Below are 27,047 nucleotides of genomic sequence, written 5' to 3'. Positions count from 1 at the left end.
TGTTTTGAAAGAATTATGATTGGTGCTGGCAGAGTTTAAACTGATTATCTAATACACGATTGGCTACTTAGCTAAGTGTTACATTATCTCTATTTCAGTCCAAAGTAGAAGGTTGTGTTCCAGGAGGTGGTCAGTTTGCAATTGACAAAAGTCAAAAGTTCATGATGTTCGAGGAATTGAAAACAGGAGGTGTTCCTAGGCCCTATTTCCTCAATGTCTTTTCAACTCGATGAGTGACTCTCTTATCAATGCTTCACTTCATTTTGGATCTTCTCTCACAAGAGATAATGACAAATATTGAAGATTTGCAAAGAAGATCCAACATGCAGATAATAGGAATCCCTAAGGAAGAAAACCAAAGCAATCGATCAATCAATACCACAAACTGTAATTTTTTTACAAATTTCTTGAATCTTAAAAAAATCTAAGTGTTGAAAGAACTCACTAGGTACCTGAGATGACTGACCAAAAACAACCACTATTAAGATTTATTCCCATAAAATCAGTGAATGTTTTTTTAAAAAGAAAGAAAATCTTTTGTGCCCTTAGACAAATGGAACACTTAATTTATAAAGGAGTATTAATTAGATCGTTATCAACTTTTTGTGCCAGAGGAAAATGGGATAAAAAAGCAAAGACTGTATAGACCAAGGCTTTATATTCAATAAAATCAACCTTCAAGTATAAAGGGCACCATAAACTATTACCAACATATAAGCACTCTGGCAATATTGTTTTCATGAGCCTTTCCTGAGAAAATTAGAGAACTTTAGATGAGTAAAATGACAACAGAGATATCAAACAAGAGTTGGTAAACTCATTTCAGCCTTCTGGCACCACTCAGAACACATCTATTGACTTTCCCCAGATGACTGCCCATCTCAGGGCTCAATCTCATGACCCTAAGATTATGACCTGAGCTGAAATCAAGAGTCGAGGATGCTTAACCGGTTGAGCCACTCAGGCACCCCAGTGTATTTCTGTTTTTCAAATGAAATGATTTCTGGTGTTTCAGTGGAACAGATAAGTAACCAGAGATTGAGATTTAAAGTTCTTTTCTATTACCGCTGGTTAATAAGTAGAACTGACTGATCAGTTCTTTCAAAGGACTGACTCTAAGACAAAAATCAGGCTTTTCTCATTGTATTGTTTTATTTTACTTCTTGGTGAACTTTAATAACGATGTGGGAGCTCCAGGGGACAGCATATCTGTCTTATTTATTGTTTTTGTCCCCAAGGAGAAGCACAATCCTAGTAAATATTTGCTGAATAAATAGTCTCATCTAAAATAATCCAAGTGGAACTTCAGTAAGCAGAATCGTATAATGACAGAAAGTTGAAGGTAGAAGAAAACTTAAGGAAAAATCAAATGCACGAAAGTCAAGTTCACAACTCTTTGCATCATACGTCTCACCTAAAGAGAAATTAAACTCCATTTTCCTGGAAAACACATTTCTCAGCTTTCAAAATATGAATAGATCTTTAAATCGCAACTTTGATGTTATAAGATTCAACAAATTCAGACATTTTTAATGCAGATCTTATTGGAATATTTTAGTTGTCATTCACATTATGTTTTAAATGTGTAAAGTAACATTGTTGATAAAAAAAAAATTGCCCTTTTTAAAAAGTATTGGCACATATTTACCAGCGGTTAAGGCAGACTGGAAGCCGTAGGCTCATACTAAGTAGAAAACCCATGTTAGTCCACTTTCTCATTTTACACATGAGGGCATGGATAGCAAGAGATGGGAAGTGATTTGCTTAAGGCCTCGTCGTTTATGGAATGGAACCAGGTACCAGTAAGGTGAAGTAGCAAGAGTACAGTACAAAGGGGGCAGACCTTGTATTAGTTCCAGCTTTTAACTTAGTAGCTTTGTGAATTTTGGTCAGCTCTCAACCCTTCCACCCCTAACCCAACCAGGAATTGAAACCATATTTGGTGACTCCCAGACATCTTTCATCAGCATTGTATTATATAAGCACTATTTTAAAAAGTAGTCATTAGTCACTGTACATTAATTATACTGAAATTTTAAAAATAAAAAAAGGAGAGAAAATTTAATAGTCATCAGTTTCAACCAAAAGTTGTATAAATACCATTTATTTCTGATCCCTACTTTTTTGTATTTGTAGAGGGGCTCATTTATTTCCCATACCTGCCCTCTTTTCATATGCAAATGTTGGTGAGTTACCCAAATAAGAGGAATGGAAAAAGAACAAGTGTCCTAAATAATTCACAAACCATGTTATCAACCCTTGGCTATAATATCATCAGTTGTGCAATAAAAAGTCATTTCTGTAGGTTCTAATTTGTATATCTCCGATATCTTACATTTTTATTTCTTTTTTTATTTTTAAAATACTGTAAAGATTAGAGTTACTTCCAGGACTATAACCCGACTCACGTAATTGCATTAGAATGGTTACCAGTATTTATCATAGGATGAGTATCTTGCTCTTTCAACCAAATTTGTGTGGAAATTACTTGAATCTTTGTAAAGGGCAGTAAAGAACATTGCTGGAGGCATTAAGTAAAGGATGAAACACTGGTATTAGTCAGTTATAACGTTGTTTGTAAACATCATTGAAAGCCATCTGTAATACCTTTATAATCCATCTTCTACAGTACACAGTCCTTAACTTTTATTTTTCTGCTGTACGATGTTCTGTTGTTCCCCTTCTCAGGATCGTATTTTTTAACTTCAATTTCTGAATTGGTTTGACAAGAGATAGTATGTATCCAAAATTCCAATGTAAATAGGTCAAGCATCTCAAATTTTAAAAAGATGCCTCATTATGGATATCCATTTTTCAATGTGGTACCTTAAATAGGTAAAAAGTAGGCTATCTGCCTTTTAAATTTTTTCTAAAACTTTTAATTTCATTTAAACATACACAAATTAGGCACATGTCGTGAAATACCAGCCAAATATTATGGTTCTACGTTGGCCCTGGTTTGATTGATAAGCATTACTCTAAAACGTCAAACGAATAGCACCCACTCTTGGATTTGATGGTATAAATCATTCTATTGGATGGTTGCCTAATCTTGTGAATAAACGTGGATTAAATCACACACCCCTTTAGGGCAGAAAATAGCTCACTATTTACTTTTCCTAAAGTCATGGTTAATTAGAACTTAATTTACTAGCTTTCCTTTGAGTTCACTCACAAACACAGTGATGCCCCAGATACAAGTCACTTTATGAGAACAACCTCTTGAGGAACGTGGCCAGGCTCATTGTTGTACAGGGCAGCACTAACTCACATTCCACTTTTATTAGAACATTTATGACCAAAGCAGCACTGTCTTGTCTTTTAACCAACTCACTGTGCAGCAGTGAACTGGCCCGTTTTCACACTCGCTGCAACTTGCTTTCCTCAGAGTAAAGTGCCTAGCTAACAGCAAATTATTACTCTATTTTAGTAGAAACCAACCACTTGTAGCAATGTGGTTCAAAAAATCAAGAGATACTGTCAAATGCAGCATCAATGTATTATAAACTAAGACTAATGCTAAGAAGACTGGAATCTTCTCTGCTTGTGGCATGGCAAGTCAATCAAAACTAAAGTTCCTATTTGTGCAGTGCAATCTGGTAGATACTCTTAATATCACAGAGGGGTGTAACTAGGGTAAACATCCATCCCAGTCTGTGTTGGACTGTCCCAGTTTATGTCTATTATCTGATATGATTGTTAATAGTACTCCATTCATTCCCAAAAGTGTCCTGATTTGGACAGTAAACACATCATATGGTCACCCTGTGTATACTCCTATTCCCTGCTTTATATATGTAGAGCTAAAGAACATAAAAACTTTGAAGGCCAAATAGCCACATATGAATGAATTCAATAATAATAAAAAGAACATCGAAGTTATGCTCTATGCTGAAAAAAGCATGCAACCAAGTACTACAAAATCCATACGAAAAAGGGGGAGATTAATTGGGGGCAATTTTAGCAAAGAGGTGGAATTTGAGCAGAAGGCTAAAAAAAAAAAAAAAAAAAAAATGCTATGTTGGACCTAAGCAAAGAGAAGATGGCATTTCATATAGAAGAGAGGTAGGTATGTTACGATTTTTTAGAAGCATTAAATCAAGAAAGGGCAAGAAGAATGGACTCACTTGACTCTATATTGGTATCTCTGGATTGGTATGGGAATGGCTTTAATGTAGATGCAGATTAGATGTGACAGGCTTTAAAGAACTATGGAATCTGGACCTCATTCTATAAGCAATGAGAATTGGTTACATAACAAAGAATTAAAAGCTGGGGACACCTGGGTGGCTCAGTTAAGCCCCCAAATCTTGATTTTGGCTCAGGTCATGATCTCAGACTCATGAGATCAAGCCCCGCATCAGGCTCTGTGCTGGGCATTGAGCCTGAAGATTCTCTCTCTGCCTCCCCTTTTGCCCCTCCCCACTCTCTCTCTCTCTCAATCTCCCTGTCTCTTAAAAAAAAAAATAGAAGAAGAAGTAAAAGTTGAAAATGGGGCTAGAGAAAACTAGAAGAGTAGAAGAGCCCTCAGGAGAGTTCAAGGCTGTGTCAGCTGTCCATGTGCAGGTGATAGCTGGGAGCAGAATTAGGGTACTGGTGGGTGGGATGGAATGGGCCTTCAAGAGAAGAAGGACCACAGAAGGAAGAAGGTAGAATTTTGCAATTTTCATTTGCATAAAGCTTTGTGTCAGAAAGTGTTTTCAAGCAATGATCTTTGTTTCTCCCTATTTCCCAATGAGGTCGACAAATGGGCGGCATTTTTATATCCCTGTTTTACAGATAAGGTAACTGAGATTCCAGCAAATTAAGCAATTGCCAAAACTCCTACCGCTGATTAGTGGTGAAGGGGGGGAGGGTATCCTAATTCTTTGCATTGAATGTGGGATGAAGAAGAAAGGATTACAGATAACCCCACAGTACAAAATCTGAGCAACTGAGAAATTACATTTTTTAGGGACAGAATTAGAAATGTCAGAAGATAAAATTAGCTTAGGAAGGAAAATGAAGGGATGAACTTGAAGCATGTTTGCTTTGAGCTGATGGTCAAATCACAGTTGGCCCTCTCAGAAAAAGCAACTGAAGAAAAACACTGGATTGAGATAAAGCAGTCAGGTGAGGAAAAAAATGGAAGTTACTGTAGTAGAAATTGAAACCCAGGAGAATAAAGAAGAATGCTGTGGGGAAGAGAGAGATTATAGTGTTCCTGGCTAAACCTTAGGACATGTTAACAGTTTTTGTTTATAAGCCAGGAAAGGAGACAAGTTTAAGAGGGGGAAAAAGTACACAAGATGAAAGAGAATGCACCATCATGAAAAGCCCAGAAAAGGAAGAGGGTCAAAAATGAAAGGGAGGCAGCAGTTTAAAGTGCTTTAGAGAAGTCACAGAATAAGGGGGGGAGGTACTAACTTGGCAATCAGGTCATTTGTAACATGAGACGATGCAGATCCAGGGAAGAGAGCAGGCACCAGACTGGGGGATGTGAAATATGGTTTTGTAATGGGAAGGCAGTGGATCCAGTCAGACATTCAAGAGAGGCAGTACTGCGGTTACAAAGAAACATCAGATAAAGGGCTTTTTGAGTGAAGTGTAGGCATAAGGCAAAGAAACAATGAAAGGAGTGTTTTAAGGTGCTGGAGGAGGTGGGGGGAATGAAGTAACTTCATAGCACAGACAGAATTGAGTAGGAGAGGCAATTATGCAGCAGAGGAAGAACGTCTTTTTATTTCAGATAAGAAGGAAGGATGAGTAGCTCTAAAGGCATTAATGAAGAGAAAGGCGAAAGGATTAGCATCTTCCTAAAGGCTTAGCCCTCCCGGGGAAATGGGTGATGATACACAAGACTGACAGAGGGCGGCGTGGGGTTGGCTGGAGTTTGAGTGTATCCTGAAGATTTAACAAGAAGAGAAGTAATCACTGACTTCCCAATTGAAAGCGTGTGATTCTTTGCAGCTGGGTTAAGCTGAATGCGTGACTTTCTTCTGTAGTAGCTGGGACTGCTTAGGGTCTGGAATAGGAAAATACGGAAGATGAGGATTTCTGATGAAGATGGCAGAATTTACCCAGGATTGATCGTCCGAGGAGGGAACAGACAGGGAGGTGACTGACAGGCCGCCACGGAATTCAGGCTGGCAGAAGTTGGGTCTAGCCTGGGTGACACTAATGGAAGGCAGGGACCCACAATCTAAAGGATTGAGAGGCCAGGCTGTGGAGGTGACTATTTCAAGATGAGTAAATGAGCAATATAGAAGACTTAGAAGTGGGTATTTTCAAAATGATTCAGGAGGCCCCCTGAAGAAGAGAATGTTGAAGTCATTAAAGTTGCTAGAGGGGTAAAGTAGAGGGGAGAAAGAGTACACAAGCCAGTGGTTTATTCTGCTCTCTCTCTCTCTCTCTCTCTCTCTCTTTTTTTAAGAGGGAGAGAAGGTGAGTGCATGTGCGAGCTTGACCTGGGGTGGGGAGGGGCAGAGGGAAAGGGAGAGAGAGAATCAAGCAGGCTCCACACCCAGCAAGAAGCCCAACACAGGGCCCAATCCCACAACCCTGAGATCATGACCTGAGCCAAAACCAAGAGTGGGATGCTTAACAGACTAAGCTACCAAGGCGCCCCACTGCTCTCTGTCTTTATGTTCAGTGTGCCCACAAAAGCATCTGTGACGACTCAAATTCAAATGAAGGCCTCTTTCCTCAAAACTCCTGGACGTCATTGTCAAATACATGCAGCACATACTTCATTTCAAACCTATTGTCTGTTCATTTTTAGCCTGTACTATTGGTTAGCTCCTATTCAAGCTTTTTATGCAAATATCTTATTTTTCTTAAATATGCTGTAAGTGTCTTGAATTCAGTGCTGTGTTTTAAATATAGGTGCTTAAATGGTAATTTTATTGGCTGACTGAATGCTTTTATATCTACATGAATTAACCAATCGTCACTATCACCCGTCATTCTCATTTGGGGCAACAAAATGGCCAATGATGAGCTGAAGTCAAAAAAGGAAGAAAGGAAGTCAAGAAAAAAGTTTGTTACTCAAGCATCTGGGTGCTTGTGCCCATCGTGGGGCATAAACTATAGAATAAGACTTATGCCATTCAGTGCGAATACGTACTGTGAGTCCCCTTGTGCACGGCAAGGCAACCAAGGGAAGGGCATTAAGAGCAACCTGCCTCGGGTGCCGGTAATATGGGGGTACATGTCTATAGAGAATGGTATAATTATAATAAACCCATCTCAAATACAGTCAGCTTTGTGTTATCTCTATGTGCCTGAAATTCTAAATTGTGTCCAAAACTTTTGCTCTAAGCTCTAACAAGTTGATTCAGTCACTGTTGAGTTGTGCTAACATAATATGTATACTTCCACTTAGTACAGTTGTATTACTCGTCCTTTAGTAAACATTGTCCCCTACAGGGAAGTTAATTCAAGAATTCCCAGTTACACACCTGGCCCCTGACCACACACTCAGCTGCGTGCATTCATTTAGGGAATCAATTCCTAACAATCTGGAGTCCTTTACACTTGTTCACGCTGAGTGAGTCTCCAGCCCATATAGTACTATGTATGTCTCTGTTAAAACAGTAGATTCTCATTCAAATAAAAACTTTAAAAAAGAAAAATAAATAAAAACACCCAAAAAGATAAATAAAATAGTAGATTCTAAGTAAAGAAGGACAGCATCGCGATTGTGAAGATGACGAAACAGAACTTGAGTTACTTCACCTCTGTCATTGCAAAGTCCAAATCACCCTCCGAACGTGGCAGAGTTGGCTCATTTAGCAGGATTCCTTCATGTGTCTTTTTTCAAAAAGATAGCCAAATTATGGAAAGATCCCAAATGTCCACAATGGAATAGTACTCAGCCATCAGAAAGAATGAAATCTTGCCATTTGCAACAACATGAATGGAGCTAGAGTATATTATGCTAAGCGAAACAAGTCAGAGAAAGACAAATACCACATGATTTCACTCATATGTGGGATTTAAGAAACAATACAGATGAATTTAGGGGAAAGGGGTTAAAAAAAGAGAAAGGGAGGCAAACCATAAGAGACGCCTAATGATAGAGAAAAAAACTGAGGGGTGATGGAGGGAGGTGGGTGGGGGATGGGCTAGACAGGTGATGGGGATTAAAGAGGGCACTTGTTGGGATCAGCACTGGGTGTTGTATATAAGTGATGAATCACTGAATTCTCCTGAAACCAATATTTAGTTATGTTAACTAACTAGACTTTAAATAAAAACTTGAAAAAAAAATTAATTGATGATAAGTGTTGTAAAAACCATGACTATTTTTAAACGAAGTAAATTTAAGTGCAGTTCAAAGAAATACATTGAGTCATTCTACTTTCCCCTTTTTATGGTAATATTTATGTTATTTTTCATTTGTAATGTTTTTTTGCTGGTAAGATTATAACTATGGGGTTTAAAACAGGAAGATTTTTCACTGTCTGCATTTCTTTTTTGGTCATTATTATTATTCATTTCATTGCATGACTATTACCAAAAGTAATGTTGTCTTCAAGAGGAAGCAGATGTCACTTCCTATTCATTTTAAGAATCCTTTAGCTTTAGGAAAATCACATGAAAAATATGACGATTTTGCTAATCCCAGCGTATAGCAGTTCTCTACGTGCATTAGATCACTTTCATCCTGGACATGTACCAACTATGATGCTATTAACCGATTTTTCAGGATCATCCATAGGACAGTTCTAGAATGAACGCAGTATACCTGTGTCAAAGAGCAGTTGTAGGCTGGAGAAGAGGCAACTGCAGAACGATAAACAGCTTCCACATGAGAAAAGCAATTACAATAAGATGAGTAAAAAATATCTAAAAGAACACCCAGGCTTTGCCTCACACAAGAGTTATTGCTTGGAATTCTTGACCACGCCAGAAGACAGACCAATTAATATGAGTTACTCTTTTTAAGGAAAAAGTGGCCTACAATTCACAAAGCAAGGAGGCACAACCACAAATAGGAGTAGTTTATTTTAATCAGATTAAAGTTCGGTTCAAGTTTGGCTGGCCAGGGCCCAAAGCCATTGTGTTTTGCCTATGAACAGGGTTGCCAAATAAAACACAGGACACTTAGATAAATATTAATTTCAAATAATAAATGAGTAATTTTTTTAGTGTATGTCAATGAAGTATAGTTTTGAGAAATTATTCACTGTGTATCTAAAATTCAAATTTAACTGGTGTTTTGTGTGTTTATTTGCCAAATCTGGCAACCCAGATATTTATAACTTAACATAACTTGTGTTGAAATAATATTCAACACAAAATAAAGGGAATAGAGAATAATTTGTATTTAGAAGTAATGAAAAAGGAAAAAAAAATCCTTCCCCCTGGGTAGTTCAGTTTTATCAAAGCTAAATATGGAAAGGTTGACCCAGTTGTTTGAACACATGTTCAGTTCCCACAAAGGTCCGCTGGAGACAAAGGGAAGGTCAAAGATGAATATTTTTTCTACCACCCACTTTTAAAGAACGCTCCTATTTGAAGACAGTGTAGAGAATCATTACCCTTTCTATTCAAAGTATGCTGTGTGATAAGATACCACCTCACAGCAGTCAGAATGGCTAAAATTAACAAGTCAGGAAAAAACAGATGTTGGCGAGGATGCAGAGAAAGGGGAACCCTCCTACACTGTTGGTGGGAATGCAAGCTGGTGCAGCCACTCTGGAAAACAGTATGGAGGTTCCTCAAGAAGTTAAAAATAGAGCTACCCTATGACCCAGCAATTGCACTACTAGGTATTTACCCCAAAGATACAAATGTAATGATCTGAAAAGACACCTGCACCCCAATGTTCATAGCAGCAATGTCCACAATAGCCAAACTATGGAAAGAGCCCAGAAGTCCGTCGCCAGATGAATGGATAAAGAAGATGCAGTTAACATATACAATGGAATATTACTCAGCCATCAGAAAGGATGAATTCTTGCCATTTGCATCGACTTGGATGGAACTGGAAGGTATTATGCTGAGTGAAATAAATCAGTCAGAGAAAGACAATTATATGGTTTCACTCATATGTGGAATATAAGAAACAGCATCGAGGATCATAGGGGAAGGGAGGGAAAACTGAATGGGAAGAAATCAGAGAGGGGGACAAACCATGAGAGACTCTTGACTATAGGAAACAAACTGAGGGTTGTTGGAGGGGAGGTGGGGGGGGGATGGGGTAGCTGGGTGATGGGCATTAAGGAGATCATGTGAAGTGAGGAGCACTGGGTGTTGTACATGACTGATGAATTACTGATCTCTACATCTGAAACTAATGATGCACTATATGTTGGCTAATTAAATAGTTTTTTAAAAAGTGTGCTGTGTGGACCAGCAGCATCAACATCACCTAGGACCCTGTTGGAAATGCAGAGTCCCAGCACCCCCCCAGACCTACTGAATAAGAATCTGATTCATATGCACAGCTCAGTGTGAGAAATGCAGACTTCATTCTACAGCTGCCACAACATGCCCTGAGGTAGGGTGGGATCCATGGGCTGCCTCAGGACTCAGGGAGAGTGTGTAAGCCGGGGTCTCTCCTTCACAATGGAGAAAACCTACTCTCTGGGATCTTGTTGGGGTTCCAGGTAATATTTCATTAGAACAAAGGGTCAGTGACTTAAACTTTTTTTTTAATTAAAAAAGAAAAAAAAAGTTTGAAAAATGATAATCTAGATCATTCTATTTTCCAAATGGGGAAACTGAAAAACAAGGAAAACACATGACTTCATCTAAGTCCTGTGCTGGAAAGTGACAGGTCCGTGATGCTGTCCAAGCCTCATAATCCCAGCCTCTTCCCTCTTCCCCACCATTCACTGAAGGAAGCAGCTCAAAACACCAGAAATTTTGGAACAACTGCTTGTCGCGTGCCATCATGCACCACTGGTGTCTTTGGGGGGGGGGCTTTGGATTTCTAAATTCGCCCCTTTCCTTGAATGCTCCCACCTAGTAACTTCCTTTCAAGGGTTCATCTCACCCACAAGCAAAATCTGTCTGCTCTGCTCTGCAAGCTTGCAGAGAAATCTCCAGCTGTGGTTTTGTGTACATTGCTAACAGAGGGTACCCTGCAGCTTTGTTTGTGGATATTTCAGCTAATTATCTTGCCACAGACCACTGAGACAGATCTGGATGACTGTTCAATTAATAGTTCTGAAGGAGTAATTAGGGAAAATACCTGTTTGCACAGCCCACCCCAGTGCCGACATATCAATGTGAACATGTACTTCTGAATGTGATTAATCACAAAAATAATTCTCAGAAATGAAATTAGAGATCACCCACGCATTACACCCAGCAATGTTTTAAGGCATTACATCCTGAATCTCTGTAATGAATTAACATTACAGTCTGGTTTGAATTTTTCAATTTTCAGCATACATCCTGCTCTGTTAGCAAGTGACCCCGTGGCCCCTATCAGTTTCTCTAACAATGTGAATTAGCCATTATAAAAAGAACACAGATTTGGACATATCTAAGCCTCGAGAAAGATATATAAGTCCAGGTTGTGACCCATCACACTTCACGGCAGAGCCAGGCATCATGCCCAAGTTTCTAGACGTCTTCTGGATAGATGCCTTGTACTCTACCACCAACACTCAAGATTTTTCTGTAAGAGCTAAATCTTCACTTGTTCCATTACAGTCATAGAAATGCTCCATCTTTTTCATTCATAAGGAGATCTCTGAACTGCAGCCTGACATAGAAAGCAATTTCAGTTAGCACTAATTTATATAAATTTCCTGTAAATCCAGAAATCCTAAAGTTAGCAGAGGGAGACAAGAGGGACAATGATAGAAGAACCATGACACAGAAAAGTTTTTCCAGTCATTGTCATTTCCCAGTGGTAAAGTCTGTTAGGCAAGCAGGCATAAGGATCCTATGATTTGAAGAGGACAAACCCTCAGATATTAATTTCCACATGAGGACGCAAAGTGATTTATTTAAGATCATTAGTTGATTTGTGATATGTGAAAGCATTTTAGAAAGGAAGCAGAATTTTGGTAAAGTGATTACCCTTTGTTCAGCATTTTTAGGGGTAAGATTGAGGTATCAAGGACTTGTCAAAAAACATAAAATCACATCAAATTCCTAAGACCCCAGTACATGACATCTGTTAGATTTTTGTTATAAATTTTAAGGTATTATTATGGGGGGGGGCAGGAAATGCCCTTTCTTTTAATCTAGTCAAAATCCACAGAAGTAATTACAATTTTTTTACTTTTGCACAAATACAATGCTGGTGTTGAGTAATTTTGTAGCAAGATTATATGTATTCTGCTTGGTTCATCTTTAGAATGTTTGACACCTATGCTAGTTCCTCAGTGTACTTTCTCACCTTTTGAACCTACCTTGAAAATCCCTTTCTTTTGAAATGGTTTTATCTTCCCTGTGGAAACCACGTTCTGTACCTTTCTTGGTCGTGTGTCCTTCAACACAGCATGTAGAACCATACTAGAAATTTCAAGTGTTTAGTAAATAATTTGTGTGTTTCCTTTGGCCCAATAATTCCACCATTGAGAGTTTATAAAAGAAACTGACTAGAGATATTCCCATCAGGTTATCAGCAAAGATATTCACTGTAAAATTATTTATGTTGTCAAAAAATTGGGAAAAAAAAACTCCAGATCAAATTGACTAGATAAATCATGATTTAGTTATGAGTAATGCTCTACAGACATTTAAAATAATTTCGTACAGAGATAGTTCATAAATTTTTTCAGTGTGTACTTAAGTGCAAAAGAAAGGATTTTCTAAAACAGTATGTGCAGTGATTTAATGTTCCTAGAAATGTATATAAGTGATGTCCATTGTGTAAATGGTGAGGTCTCTAGTCATTTTAAGTCTTGTTGGGGTATTGCTTCTTTTTTTTTCCCAAGTAGTAATAAATTAAGAGAAATTTTCCTTCATGCAGCTAATTCAGAAAATAAGTTTGTATCATGTTAGAGAGGAAGCTTCGCTGCCCAACATTTTTCTACTTTCTATTTTGAGTACCTCTGCGATGAGTTCACAAAGTACATGATAAACATGACCAGTAATCCTCCAGTCTTTCACTTTAGACAGAAAATTATTACTTAGTAATTCTGACTTACTAACAGAATACTGAAGTTGCTAATTATGTAATATTTTTACCACTGAAATAAAATTAGAACCATGTTCACAAATTTCGCGAGTCGTACACAAACCACTGAATTTTAAGAATCAGTTCTTATAGTAAGGAGAATTAACTTTGGAAGTAAGTAGATCTCATTTTAAATCTGGGCTCTGCCACTTGCTGGCTTTATGGGTTTGTGCAAAATGTAAGTGATTGACTTGTGCATTTTAATGAGATTATATATGTGAAGCACCTAGTATGAAGCATGAAATACAGCTAAGAGCTTAATAAAGTACAACTTTCACAAGCGTCATCATCATCATTCTCATGAACTATGCTCCTTTTGATTTATTGTTATTTTTTATGTCTAGATTTTATTTATTTATTTATTTGACAGAGAAGAGAGAGCACAAGCAGCAGGAGTGGCAGGCAGAGGAAGAGGAAGAAGCAGACTCCCCACCAAGCAGGGAGCCCAGTGTGGGACTTGATCCCATGACCCTGGGATCATGACCCGAGCCAAAGGCAGTCCCTTAACCAACTGAGCCACCCAGGCGCCCTATGCTCCTTTTTATTTAAAACAAGTGCTTTAATTGGATAAATTTGACCTGTAACATTATATAAATTTAAGTTGTACAGCATGTTACTTTGATACATTGATATAATAAGGTTGTAACATTATTACCACATTATATACTTTTAGTACAATAGTACTATCTATAGTCAATATACTGTACATTAGATCTGTGTGGCTCAATACTCCTTTCAAATCTGTAGCCTGAAACACCATCCATTTTATCCCTCCAGCCCCCATCTCCTGTTAACTGCTGCTTAATTGGTTTTTTAACATGTTGACCTTTTTAGATTCCACATACAAGTGCTATCATATAGTATTTGTCTTTCTCTGACTTATCTCACTTAGTGTAATATGCTCAAGGTCCATCCAGATTGTTGCAAATGGCAAAACAGCCTCCTTTGTCATTGCTGCATAACATTCCATTGTGTCTGTGTATAGCTTTTTTATTCATTGATCCACTGATGGGCATTTACATTGTTTCCACATGTTAGCGATTGTGTATAATGCTGTGATAAACATGGGAGTGCAAAGATCTCACCAAACTCCTGTTTTCATTTCCTTTGCGTATATGCCCAGAATTGGAATTGCTGGATCATATGGCAGATCCAGTTTCAACTTTTTGAAGAACCTCCATATGTTTTCCACAGTGGCTGGACCGATCTACATTCCCACCAACAGGGCGATAAGGCTTCCCTTTTCGCCATATCCTCGCCGGCACCTGTTGTCCCTTATTTGCGTGATGATAATCTGTGCGCCTTTTCAAGTCACTGACGGCACAATGTCTTTATGTGCTGGGTTGTCAATCGGGGCTGGTTCCCAGGGCTGTCCTTGCCAGCGGGATGGCAGGCGGGCCTTGGAGAGGTGGAGATTCAGAGCAAAGACTTAGTGGTGCTAGTTGACTCAGAGAAGGACTAGGGCAGCTGTGCATTCAAAGGCCCAACTGTGAAGTAACTGAAGCCGAAGTGGGAGTTCTGAACAGTGAGCATGGTGGCAGATGGGCATTTTTTCACCGACAGGAGTAATCATGAGTTATAGCGCCCAGCTCCCTAAAAATCTCAGTGTGTTTCCATCGATGATGATTTTTAGTTCCCCCAAAGACACACAATTTGCTATTTAGCCCTCTCTTTATTTTAACTTCTTTTCCTGGAAAATAAGGCTTATTCAGTTTTTCACGTACGCCATGGGACTTAATCAGCTAATAAATATAAAGCATCTGACCACATAGTATTATACAGGCAGTAAATAATATTATTAATAGGCAGAATATAATTGCCTCAGTAGGTATTTTTCCAGAAAGCAGAGCTAATACTCATTCCTACCTGATGTGAAAACGCTTCTACGCCCATTAATCATTGCCCGTGGAATGGAATTAGCAAATCCAGGAAGCTGCCAAATGCCAGTATATCTACACTGATATTTAACTTATTCAGATTAAAATTCTTTCGATAGAAATAAACTTGGGACAGAAATAAATGTCCTTCAGTACTCATTGTCTCATATGCTCCCAAACTGCAGAGACTCTGATAAATGCAGCAATAGTCTTCAGTGTCGCTGGAGCCGTGAAATGCATTTTTGTGTCTCCTGCTGCTGTACCTTAATAATTCATATCAGCACTTCTATTTGTAAATCACAGAAGGTTTGTCTGATGGACAGAGTGCTGGGGAGAAGTGCGCTCCTTTTGTCGGAATAGATACCCTGTGTTTTAGGACTAGTGTCTCCTTGTGCCATTACTTAGTTCGCAGGCTGGAGATGGTCTGCCCTCAGATGTTCGATTCAGTTTTCAGGGCATGCCATCTGTTAATTTTCAAGCGCAAAAAGTCCTATATGGGAAGACCCAGCTTAATAAATAATTTCTTAAGATAGTAAGTGATTTTTCTTTCAGTTTGTTTACTAAAAAGTCTAGCACCTACTTTGAGACACACTTCTAAGAATTGTGCAGAATTATATGGCTTTATGTTTTTGAGTGAATTAATAAATAAAATGAAGCGATATTATTTTCTAGAGAAGAGGAAATGTCAGTGGCTATATATTCAGAAGACTTACTTTTTTACTAAATTCAGTTTTTCCTAGTTGGACACTTATAGAATCTCTTAGACAAAAGTATGCAAGGCATAGCTGTGACTTTGAGCCGCTCTCGCTCCTATGGGGCAGCTATGGCAAATGGACTGTCCCCTGAGAGGTGCCGGTAATGCCATAATGAAGATGCAAGCATGGGGCTTTGAGCATGGGTAATTCCAACTGTGGTAGTAACGTGAGATAATTTAATATATTACCAAATTTAATTCGGAAGTTAATCTAAAATATTTGGCAAATACCGGGGCACCTGGGTGGTTCAGGGGGTTGGGTGTCGGACTCTTGGTTTCGGCTCAGGTTGTGATCTCAGGATTGTGAGATCCAGCCCCATGTCAGGCCCCGCACTCGGGAGGAAGTCTGCTTGAGGAGTCTCTCTCCCTCTCCCTCTGCCCCCATCCCCCACTCACACGCTGTCTCTCCCAAACAAGTAGATGCAGGCAGATATTTTTTTTATGATATGACCATCACCCTGATATTCATTATTTTTGCATTTTCTGTTTCAGAGACGCCCAAGCAGATGGCCTGCGATGAAGTTTCGAAGAGGTTCTGGTCACCCTGCCTATGCCGAAGTTGAACCAGTTGGAGAGAAAGAAGGTTTCATTGTATCAGAGCAATGCTAAAATTTCTAGGACAGAACAGCACCAGTGCTGGCTTACAGGTGTTAAGACTAAAACTTTGCCTATACCTTTAAGACGCACACACACACACACACACACACACACACACACACACACACAGGAGCCCTAAGCTGCTGTAGCCTGAAGGAGATGAGATTTTTGGACAAGCCCAGCCCTGAAAGGGTAAAAGAGAAACTAAAACTTATACAAGGTACCACTGACCATTGAACATAGAATTCCCTAGTGGAATGACATTTTATAGTTCACTCAGACCATCTCCTGTGGACTTGCCAGAAGTATGACAAGATTACAGTGCTATTGGCTTAGGTGCAGGGTTGCAAAGGGATCGAGAAAAACAATAATAATAAAGCTTTAGTTCGTGAGGGATCTACACCTTTGGTTCAAATATTCTTCTCTGATGTCTCAAAGATAACTGTGTTCCAAAGCCTGAACCCTTTCTCTCAAAAGAGCAATGATGAATGTTTCAGGATTGCTAAGAGAAACAGCTCATGCAGGAGCAAAAAACAAACCTTACATAAGAGATTTTCTATTTTTCCACCAGACAGTGGCAAAAGGATTTTGTTTTTCTGGTCTAGATCCACTTGTTCCGACAAGTTCATTATTTTACAGAATGAGTCTTTTATCTGTGCCCCTCTCCCTTGTTAATGAGTGCCCTTTCTGTGGGCTGTGGCAGAATTACCAAACTCTTAGCTAAGGGTTAGGAGAGAGGGAGTGACACAGGAGATTTTCGGTTCTCCTGCCTCGGAATAAAACACTTTTTTTTTTTTTGAAGATACATTGCCTCTGTTATCCCAACTATGAAATCCTATGAAGCCACAGGTGCTCTTGGCTGAAGGAAACAATACGAAGAGCCCCTTAATTGTTTTTGAAGCAAAAACGTTAAGAGATTCTAAACATATTGAGGGGAGGATTTCGGGGTTTCTTTTTCTTTTCTTTTTACTTTGTGCTGTTTCTGTACTTAAGGCCCATGTCATTGTCGATTCCTGTCTAAGAAGCCATTCAAGTCAGCATATCCCTGGCGATAAAAAAGAATGAAAGAACCCTGCTGAATCATACAGTAATTTTCTTTAAAGCACATAGTAGTTACATAAATATATATATAAATATATTTTTGTTTATAACTAACACAAGGCAGGCTCTTGTGACTCAAAGAGTGCATCTGTCATCAAGACAAAACAAATGCGAGATGCATTACTGCATACTTCCATAGAGTTGTAAAATAATCCTTAATATTAGAATATTTTTATGTCACTTAGCAAAAGTGGTTCAATTAGTCGCAGTGCCGATCATTTTCCTGCCTGTTTGAGCCACTCGTTCATTCCTATCAACCCCTTCCCTCCCTGGCTAAATAAAGCAGATGCCAAATGCTCCTTTGATGGATCTGTCATTTTGGCCTGTAATCACAATCCAGATTTCGAAACTTCTCCACGAATGAGGAAAGGAAAGGCATCGCTTGAGGAGGAAAGCGGTTAATACCCATACCAAGCTCCCAGCGTTTAAATTCAGGTCCCGTGTGTACAAGTTCATCAGCCTCTCGACCCATGAAACTGACATCCTGTGCCAAGACGCTGTAGATTCTCCTAGGGTACAGGGTCCAGCATTTGCAGATTCAGGTACCAGGAAGCAGAGATGTCTTGTAAGCAGCACTTTACTAACAGCTTAGCATCTGTAGCCAGTGTCTACATTGAACAACATCAGTCTACTAACAGAGTATCATATTTTATCTTCACGGTTGTCTGATGTAGACGAGTGCCGTCTTCCATCACGTATATTTTGCTTTACATTTTTAAATACCTGATGAGGTTAGTAATTTTTCCTAACCTACTTAGTTAATAATTGCAAAAAAACAAAAACAAAACAAAAAAAAAAAAACCCTGACAAACAAAGTGATTGAAGGATGTGATGACAATCTCTCTGCTCTATCTGCATTCACTTGATATGAACTATCCCAGCTTATTTCTTGTGGAGTAGGTTTGGTCAGATTAGCAATAACCAAATGACTTGCCAACGTAACTGGTGCAACTGGTATTCTACAAAGACGTAAGGAACACGTAGACGATTCCTTTTAGGATAAGATGATGCTTCTTCCACTAGCTATCGTGATAAGTGACTTCCAGTAGCAGCGGATTGACAGTCATACAAATCTTGTGTATATATCCAACTTCTTGCACAATTCTTTGAAGTCGTAATGTTGTCTCTCTTGCCTTCGGAGCTCATCTTCCACTTTCTGTTAAAAGAATTGACAATTCTGGAAACAAACAAGACGTAGAACTGAATTGCACCAAGTAATAGGGAAAACTTTTTGGAAGTGTGAGAACACTTCCTAACGAAAGTAGGAGTTAAAGGTGGTGAAAGTTTCTGCTGTATATGAATCTTTTAGTGGTAAGGGGAAAGGCTGGCTAATCTCTCTTTTTCATGAACTTTTTATTCTATTTTATATTTCTGGTTTGTTCCTGGTGCCCATTTACTGCAAAGGAAGAGCAAACGTACTCCATGTTTCTAGAAATTCAGAATGGACATTGATGCTTTGGACTTTACATACATTATATATTAGAAGGGGTGCACCTGTGCATTGCTTGAATACTATGAACATAGTAGAGAATAATAATTTTAAAAATTCAGGATAGCAAAGGAACACATACAGACTTCTGGAGAAATCTGATAAATGGTGCTACAAAGGAAATAATATTTGGTGATTAGGTAAAGGTATAAATGTCAAGAAAAATGTCTTAAGCCAACCAGATGGCACTGACCACAATGTTGGCTTGTTTATGAAGTGTTGAGACTTTAAGATGTACTAACAGAAAACTAAAGATGAATAATAAAGTACAGTTTGCCTCCATTATTACTTTAGTTTGAGATACCTAGAGCATTTGCTGATCTCTCCCATATGGAGCTTCTAGAATTGTGCTGTCCAGTATCCATCCTATCCACCAGCCAAATGTGGCTATGTAAATTTAAATTAATTAAAATTAAATTTTTAAAAAAGCCCTTTAAAAGCCAGTTCTTCAGTCACTGTCACATTTCAAATGCTTGATAGCCACATGTGGCTTGTTGGCTTCCATATTGGACAACAGAGAACATTCCCATCATTGCAGAAAATTCTGTTATACAGTGCTGTATAGTACAGGTCTTTCCTTTTCATTCTTGAATAAAAAGGAGAAGGAAGAAAAAGAGAAGATTTGGTAGTTCCTGGGCATATCTTGGGTGTTTTTGGTCTTAGAGAGGCAGCATGCTATGATGAAAAGAATACCAGCTGACACAGCTTTGAGTCTCCACTATGTTATCTTGGGAAAATCACTTTAACTTCCATGAGTCTCAGTTTACAATTTTGGAAAATAAAAATATTTTTGTTCTGTCTTCCTTGCAAGGTTATTATAATGCAGATTGACTAAATGTACAGATGTACAGACTTTTAAAACCTTACATCAATGAAACCCATATAGAGCACAGCCTTGGTCCAGTCAGTACCAATTTGCATCCAGAGGAAGAAAAGTCCATCAATCCTAAAAGCATTCAAACACAATCAAATCGATCAAAAATTTTCTTGAGAAAATGCCAAAGGAGAATTGCTCAATTTTTTTCCCATCTTCATATTTTCTCTTAGTATTTCCCCTCAGTCATGTCTTTCCCAACTTTGCCTCCTCCACCACGACAGAGTCCCTATGTGTATGCTGCAACTTGTTCAGTTCCTTATTATGTAGAGTCACTTAGTCTCTAGTTTCTTGTGATTTCCCAGTTTACTCTTCACAGCAAAGGGAGGCCCAGGGGCTGACCAGCAGGTTTCTCTTTAGAAGGAAATACCTCAAACACAAATAATTTCAAATATTTATTTTATCCCTGTAACACAAATACAAGGGGCTGCCATTTTAAAATATAAAAATACTTGGGACTCAATCTGAACTGTAAAAATTTGCAAATGCAAATAAGAGGATTACTATTCTTTTAAATTATACTAATATGCAGATAATATATATTCTGATTAGTATAATTTGTTAGTTTCTAGGGCAAAATATTCTTACATTATTACCTTTCCTGAAGGAGTGTAAACTGGGTTATGTCCTCTAGTGTCTGTTGCCCATTTGAGAAAAAGTTTTGCTAGAATCTATGCCTTGATTCAAGAAACTTTCCTTCCATGATAAGAAATTAATATTTAAATAAAACTAACCGAGAAATATATCCTATTGCTATGGTTTCTTCCTCCTGTGAAATGTGATTTTGCTTTGTATTTCTTCAGGCATTTTTCAGATATTTTATTACAATGAGCTTTACTAATTCCCAAAGATTGCTCTAGCTCTTACTTTCCCATCCCACCCTGTGTTTTGGCATCAGCATTTGTATGCCAGAATCATGGCAGGACATCTAACCCAAGCTCTTCATTTTACAGATCAGAAAATTGACGCCCAAAAAGATATGGTAATTTTCCCAGTGTCAGAATTGGGTCTTGAACTTAAAACTCCTGACTGGTCATTTCTGTTACCATTTTTCTTGCCTATACCCTTTCCTTCACCAGCAGTTAAGGCCAACCAAGCAGCTTAGAAGGCACAGTCCATCCGAAGGCTAACTTTATCTATAGTATTGACTCTTCTTCTAATATAGACATTGGACTGGTCTTCTTCTGTCATGTTCGTAAGAATAGTACCATCTTTATAACAATCAGTGATTTCAAGTTCTAGCCATTACATGTCTTTATTTGGTTTTGCATTCCCCTCTAACCCCTACCTGTGGTCATCTGTCAGCAACACTATTTTTGGTCATTTAAAATTGTTCTGCCTTATTTCATTTCTTCCCAAACATATCTGAAAACTCAGATTCTTCGTAGTGTATTTTCTTACAACATATATAATCACAATTTTTATTTGCTTTTGAAACCATTTGAACAGTTTTGCCCTAGGAAGGTTTTTGAGCAGTATTATGAGGTCTGTGGCATTACCTGTCCTATATTCATATTACCTTGTGTTTATAAAGCACTTTACATTTTGTGGAGCACTTTGACTCATCCCTTATTTGTTCACTCATTCAGCCATCAGTTTACTTAAATATTTATTGAGCACCTACTGGAACCAAGTCCCTGTGCTGGATCTGTGGTATACAGTGATACATACAAATAGTAAGAGATCAAGCATGTAGACTGACAATCGTAATATGATGGAATCCTCAAACACAACTTTGCAAGTAGTTGGGTCAATATTACTCTATCCAATTTCTGATTCCAATTCTCTATTATATTCAGATAGGGAACTGTCAAGTATGTGTCTGAAGAATGTTTCAGAAATACGATACATCATTGCACATTGGTGCTGTTTGCTCCATTTTAAATGGTTTGTAAATGTCATTCATGAGAACAAAAGTGATTCATCCAAAGTTGTCCCAGACCCAGGAGGCCTTCCCAGGTCACTTGAACTTTTTCTGACTAGATGTAACAGTTCGCTTTCTTGTACCAATACTTTCTGAATGTTCAACATCATAGTCTTAAGGTATTCCAGAAACACCCGTGTATCAAAGAAGCATTTGCACTTTAGGCGTGTGTGGTTGCTGTGTCATTTACCAGACTGCCTTAGGCTTCTGTAGCCTTGGCACTGTTGACACGTGCGGTCCCCTAATTCTCTGTGGGAGGCTGAAATAGTCCCTTGTGTTGTAGGGTCTATATGGCCGCTCCCAGGCAGCTTCTGTTGATGCCAGGAGCATTCACACACACACACACACACAGAGAGACTGTGACAACTAAAGATATCTCCAAACATTGCCAAATGTCCCAGATTGGGATTGGGAAAACTACCGGATTATCTAACAAGCAAAATGTATCAGGAGAAAAAAAAATGTTTCTCTCTCACTTGTCACTTAAATGATAGATAGGGTTTTTTTTAATTATTATTTACAATACTACTTGGAATCACAGACTCTTTGAATTAGAAGGAACTGTAAAAGTCACTACTAGTTCAATTGGAATCATAGACTCTTTGAATTAGAAGGAACTGTAAAAGTCACTAGTTCAATTACAACCCACCATCATCCTTATCCATTTCCCTATCTCTCAGTTTTACGAATTTATTGAGAGAAGATCAGAAGATTGGTTATCTCCGGAAACTTAGAAATTGGCTTTTTCATAGCAAGAGATAAGGCCGTTTGGTAATTACGCGGTGCTGCTATAATGGTAGCTGCTGGGATGTTAGCTTCAGTATGGGGACTCGGGGTCATACGACTTAGGCATCACAGACTCTGCTTTGAGGAGTTTCCTTTTGGTCATTTCACACATCTACAAATCTTAGTCCTTCATCTTTGCCTTCAAAATATGCGTGGAAGTTGAAGTTTGGTACATCGAATTTTAAGTATATCTGGATGAGCTTTCTATTTCTGATATTCTGATATTTCTATTTCTATATCTGATTCTTTTATTGTCCTTCTAGAAGAAAAAAATGGACCGTCTCAAGTAATTGAAAATTGGAAATTTCCGAGTTAGGATATTTAAATCTGTCAAGCCAAAGTTCCTAACGATTTGATGTGCCTTATGTCAGTTTTCCTGTTGGGTCAGTGATTTCCTGTGGTAGCTGTGAATCAAGCGAGTGGCTCTTGTGTCTGTACTGCACCAGTTGGAAAACTTGGTGGAGTTTTACAAAGACAATCCCTCAAGAATATTCCTAGAAGTAACAACAGTCCCCCAACTGGAATATTAGGCCTTCCCTTGATTCCCTTTCTAACAGACTAACCCGGACTTTGCGAGCATTCGTCACCATTTACTACAAGGCGCTACAATGGCGACACATTTGAAAGCCTTGATTACAAAGCCTGAGGCTATAGCACATTGAGGCGTTCACGCAAAGAGCGCTCTTGCAAGGCAATCCTGGAAACCAGAAAGCTTCAGCTGAGGACACCCTCAAGCGTGTCCTCTCTACCACAGTCCTATCGGACCGTTTGATGTGACGTAACATTTTGATTAAGCTGATCTTCTAATTTCAGCTAAAATTGGAATGTATCTGCCTGATTGTTACCTGACATAACTTTTAAGGCATCCACTGCCCACCGCTCTCACAGTGATGATTGCAAAGAAGTAAGATGGCTCATTTTTGTAAGATGGTCATTATTCAAGTAAAATCCCATAATTTCTTGAATCACTTCTCCCTGACAAGTTTATGAAATACATCATCATTGGCTTCTCAATAGAACATTTATTAGGAATGACCAAATTATGTCTAGAGAAATAAATGCTCAAAACTTGTTTTTGTACGTGAATTTCCAGATCACTGCTGGCACTAAAAGATTCTGGGACTTTAAATCCAGAATAAAAGGCTGGAGGAAAAAATAATGTAAATCATATGCTGGTCCTCATCTTTTTCTAATCTCTAAAATTTACTAACATTTGAGGATTACTAAAAAAAAAATCTAATGGAATAAAGCAAAAAATTTTAAGTTCTCAGATAGTGATATATTTCTTTTGATTCTGGTTGAAAATCTCAGTGACTTCTCTCATTCCTACTGGCGTGTTATTTTTTTTTTAAAAGAATCTCTCTTTTCCCTAGCATTACAAAAACTATTTTATTCATGACCCAAACATCACTTACTAATCATGCAGCTATAAACCTTTGTGCCGATTGCATGGCTACATAGCATGAAACTCATTTTAGAAGTTTGCTATGTGGGGAGAGGTATAAACATAGGGGCGGGTGGGTGGATATGATTCAAGGAAAAAAATCAAGATTGAAATTTGCTATGGAGCAGAAGTTTCACCTTCTTCAGAGCAATGTACAGAACAGCAGTAGATAAAGATCAGCTCACAATCAGGTCATTGAGACTTTCAGACACTGGGGCACAGATCCTGCAGGTTATCCTAGGAAACAGGTGATAAACAGAAAGTCAAGGATGTCCCCGATTAATCTAAAACTCACCCGTCATCCACCTGCACTACTTCTATGGCACAATCCTAAAATCATGAAGACCCCTGCTCTAGGAGATTGGGTTACTTACGGTCAAGTAAGGACCAAAAAGAGGGTTTTCCATTTATCTCCCTCTGACTTACAAGACATGTGCTTTGGTCCCCTTGTGCCAGAGACCACGAGACAGCCAACCACAGAGAGGCAATAAATACAATAAAAAGAAAACAATTTTCCTGAGGAAAGGAGAAGAAAGGATACTTTCAACTGTAGACCCATAGCTGAATCTCTGTGAAGTTTGACCGCCTTGGGATCAGATTCATGAACTATCATCTAGACACAACGGTCAAGTCCAAGGAACCATTTTTAAGATGGTTTGAACAAAAACATGCCCATATTTATAGCAGAGAAATAAAAAGTCAAATTCAGTGTCCTCCACCAGGCTACTCTGAAAATACCATCAAAGTGAAGCCGGAGCTTTCCTTGCCGAGACCTGTTAAAATCATTTTAGGAAAATGAATTAAGGTTCTTTAGACACAGACCTTTCGTGTCCAGTATAGCTAAATCTCAGAGCCCTAGCTGAGAAGGGGAAAGTCTTTTCATAGGTTGGTCAAAACAAATCTCTCATTTGCCTCATTTGAGGCATTTGGACAGTGCCTGGGAAGTACATTATTTTCAGGGGGAAAAAAAAGAGACAGCCTTTTTTGCATGCCAGCTGGGATCATGGGAACTTCCAATGCCAGGAATTTACTACTGTTTCTGGTAATTCTGCTTGTAGTCATCTGCCATGTTGAAGTGTGAAAGGAGAAGAAGTGGGGCCCCCGGGGGGCTGTCTGTGTTTTATGCCAGTTGTACCAGAGCACAGTATATTTGTAAATGCATTTCAAAGTGGGTATAATTGTGCCCTTTGTCAGAATCACAAAGCTCCCTGTGGAGCTCCTGAAAGAGAACACTGGGAGGAAATCTGACCCTCTAAACCCAGTCAACCCCATCCAAAAGGAAAGACTGTGGGTGAGCACAGCACATCGCAAGTTTGTTTCTCGCTGTTTTTCCAAAGCCCTGTACTCACATCAAGGACGCGTCTTTCAGGTGAAGGTGAATTTTGCAGAGGTTTTCCAAAAGTCCGCTTTAATCCAGGGTTTGGAAAACTGAGCACTTTAAATTTACTCCAGTCTCAGCATCATTCCTGTCTCCTCTGCCGTGTCAGTGAGACATTCCGAGCCCGCATTCTTCCACGATCAAATAACGTACACATATTTCATGATGATCTCAAGCTTGATGTACCTGAACCTGCAAATGTAAGAATGATTGTACGTGAATTTGCACTAATGGTGTCTGAGAGCAGGCGGGGTGTGACCTTTGCTGAAACCGACTGTTTCAATTCACGAATTCAGATGCTATGTACTTCTGCAAGCTTCCTGATTATTTTCACTGTAAGATTAATTATCTAAGTTTGAATGTATTTCCTTGCAGTTCATTAATTTGCCGTCTCTTTTACCTGGGGATCGTTATGATTGCAATAAGTCATTAAAGTGTTCCTCACACAGCTACTTAAACCAAGTTTTTCTGCAACTCTGGTTCTGCTTACAGTATGTGGGAAATCTTCCTTTTTTTTTCCTAGTAAAAATTTTGTAAGAAAGCCAGTGTATCGACTGCCATGGTGACAAAGTTCACCTTAAAAGGTCTGGAAGCTGGTGGTGACCAAATGTTATCTGTGTTGTCTCTGTTGATTGCTATTTTCAGAATCAAATCCTGTTTTTCACTTACGGTTGGAGTCAACAAATTGGGGATTTTAGAAGGGGGAGAAGGGAACAATTTGTGTAATACTGCTGTCATATTTGACTACATATTAAAAACAATAAATGATCATTTTGTTTTAATTTCTTAAATACTTTTATCCTGGTCTTTCAACGTACTTTTGTTTCCCTTAGTTTTGAAACATTTTACTTATTATGGAAGAAAATTGTGCAACGTCCAGAGCCGCAGGTAGAAAACCTGGTAAACATGGTGGAAAACCCTTTTGCTTCTAAACCTGCCCTGATACCAGCTAGAGGGAGCTGGAGAAAAGGAAAGACCTAGAATGTCATAGTGTCCAGCTGGGTGGAGGCTTGGTTCCTGCCCCTGCCTCTCAAAGCACAGAGGCCCTGGTTGAGTTCTAGACCGGACAGGTGGACTTCACTGCCTGTTGAACTCTTAGTCCTGGAATCAGTCAAGATGCTTCCATTCATCTCTTGCCTTTGTTGCTAGCCTTGGTTTGGGAGCGCTGGTGGTTTTCCAAACGAATTACCAAAGGTTCTCTCTTACTCCATCCCCCTTGTTCCAAACCAGAAATGATGGTACCCATTTCTCCAGGGGCTTTGGGATGTGTCCCTCAGCTAATTTATGGAGAACATCTGAAGTGAAACGTTCTGAATTCCAAAGATCCTTTCCCTGTTTCCTCATTCACCACTCCTAGACCATCCTTTGCACAATCCCAGGTGTGCACCGGCCTGACCCCAGGACCAGGAAGCAACTGCTAGAAGCTGCTGTGGGGGATCCCAGTCAATGGCATTGCTCCAGCCATTGCTCCGGGCAATTCAATAATGATTTTTGCAAGTCCTACCTCTGTGTGGATCTTTGGGGCTGTATTGATGAAGCTTTGATAACATGGGGTATATTCAGAACTGCGATTTTAAATGGTAGGAATTGCCTTGTAGGGTGCCAAAAGGGAAAAATTATTCATGCAAATCATGCAACTTTGCCTAACAGAAAAACATCTAAGCCAGTGTTTATGTGTACCATTTTCTTAAATAAAA

General features: G+C 38.8%; 1 protein-coding gene across 1 annotated transcript in view; it reads left to right on the top strand.

Annotated features, from left to right (window-relative positions):
• PLXDC2 (plexin domain containing 2) overlaps nucleotides 1-26,141 on the top strand; it is a 432,662-nt gene extending 406,521 nt beyond the window's left edge. Inside the window, exon 14 of the mRNA XM_045787429.2 lies at nucleotides 16,250-26,141. Within this exon, the coding sequence (XP_045643385.1) occupies nucleotides 16,250-16,366 (117 nt within the window). The 3' untranslated portion in view covers nucleotides 16,367-26,141. The remainder of the gene's footprint in view (nucleotides 1-16,249) is intronic.
• Nucleotides 26,142-27,047: the final 906 nt, after the last annotated feature.

Source organism: Ursus americanus, chromosome 31 (assembly GCF_024610735.1).
Source record: "Ursus americanus isolate L20-20 chromosome 31, mUrsAme1.1.p, whole genome shotgun sequence".
Taxonomy (NCBI): domain Eukaryota; kingdom Metazoa; phylum Chordata; class Mammalia; order Carnivora; family Ursidae; genus Ursus; species Ursus americanus.
The sequence above is the reverse complement of the archived record's forward strand: the minus strand, read 5'-3'. Positions and strand labels throughout refer to the sequence as shown.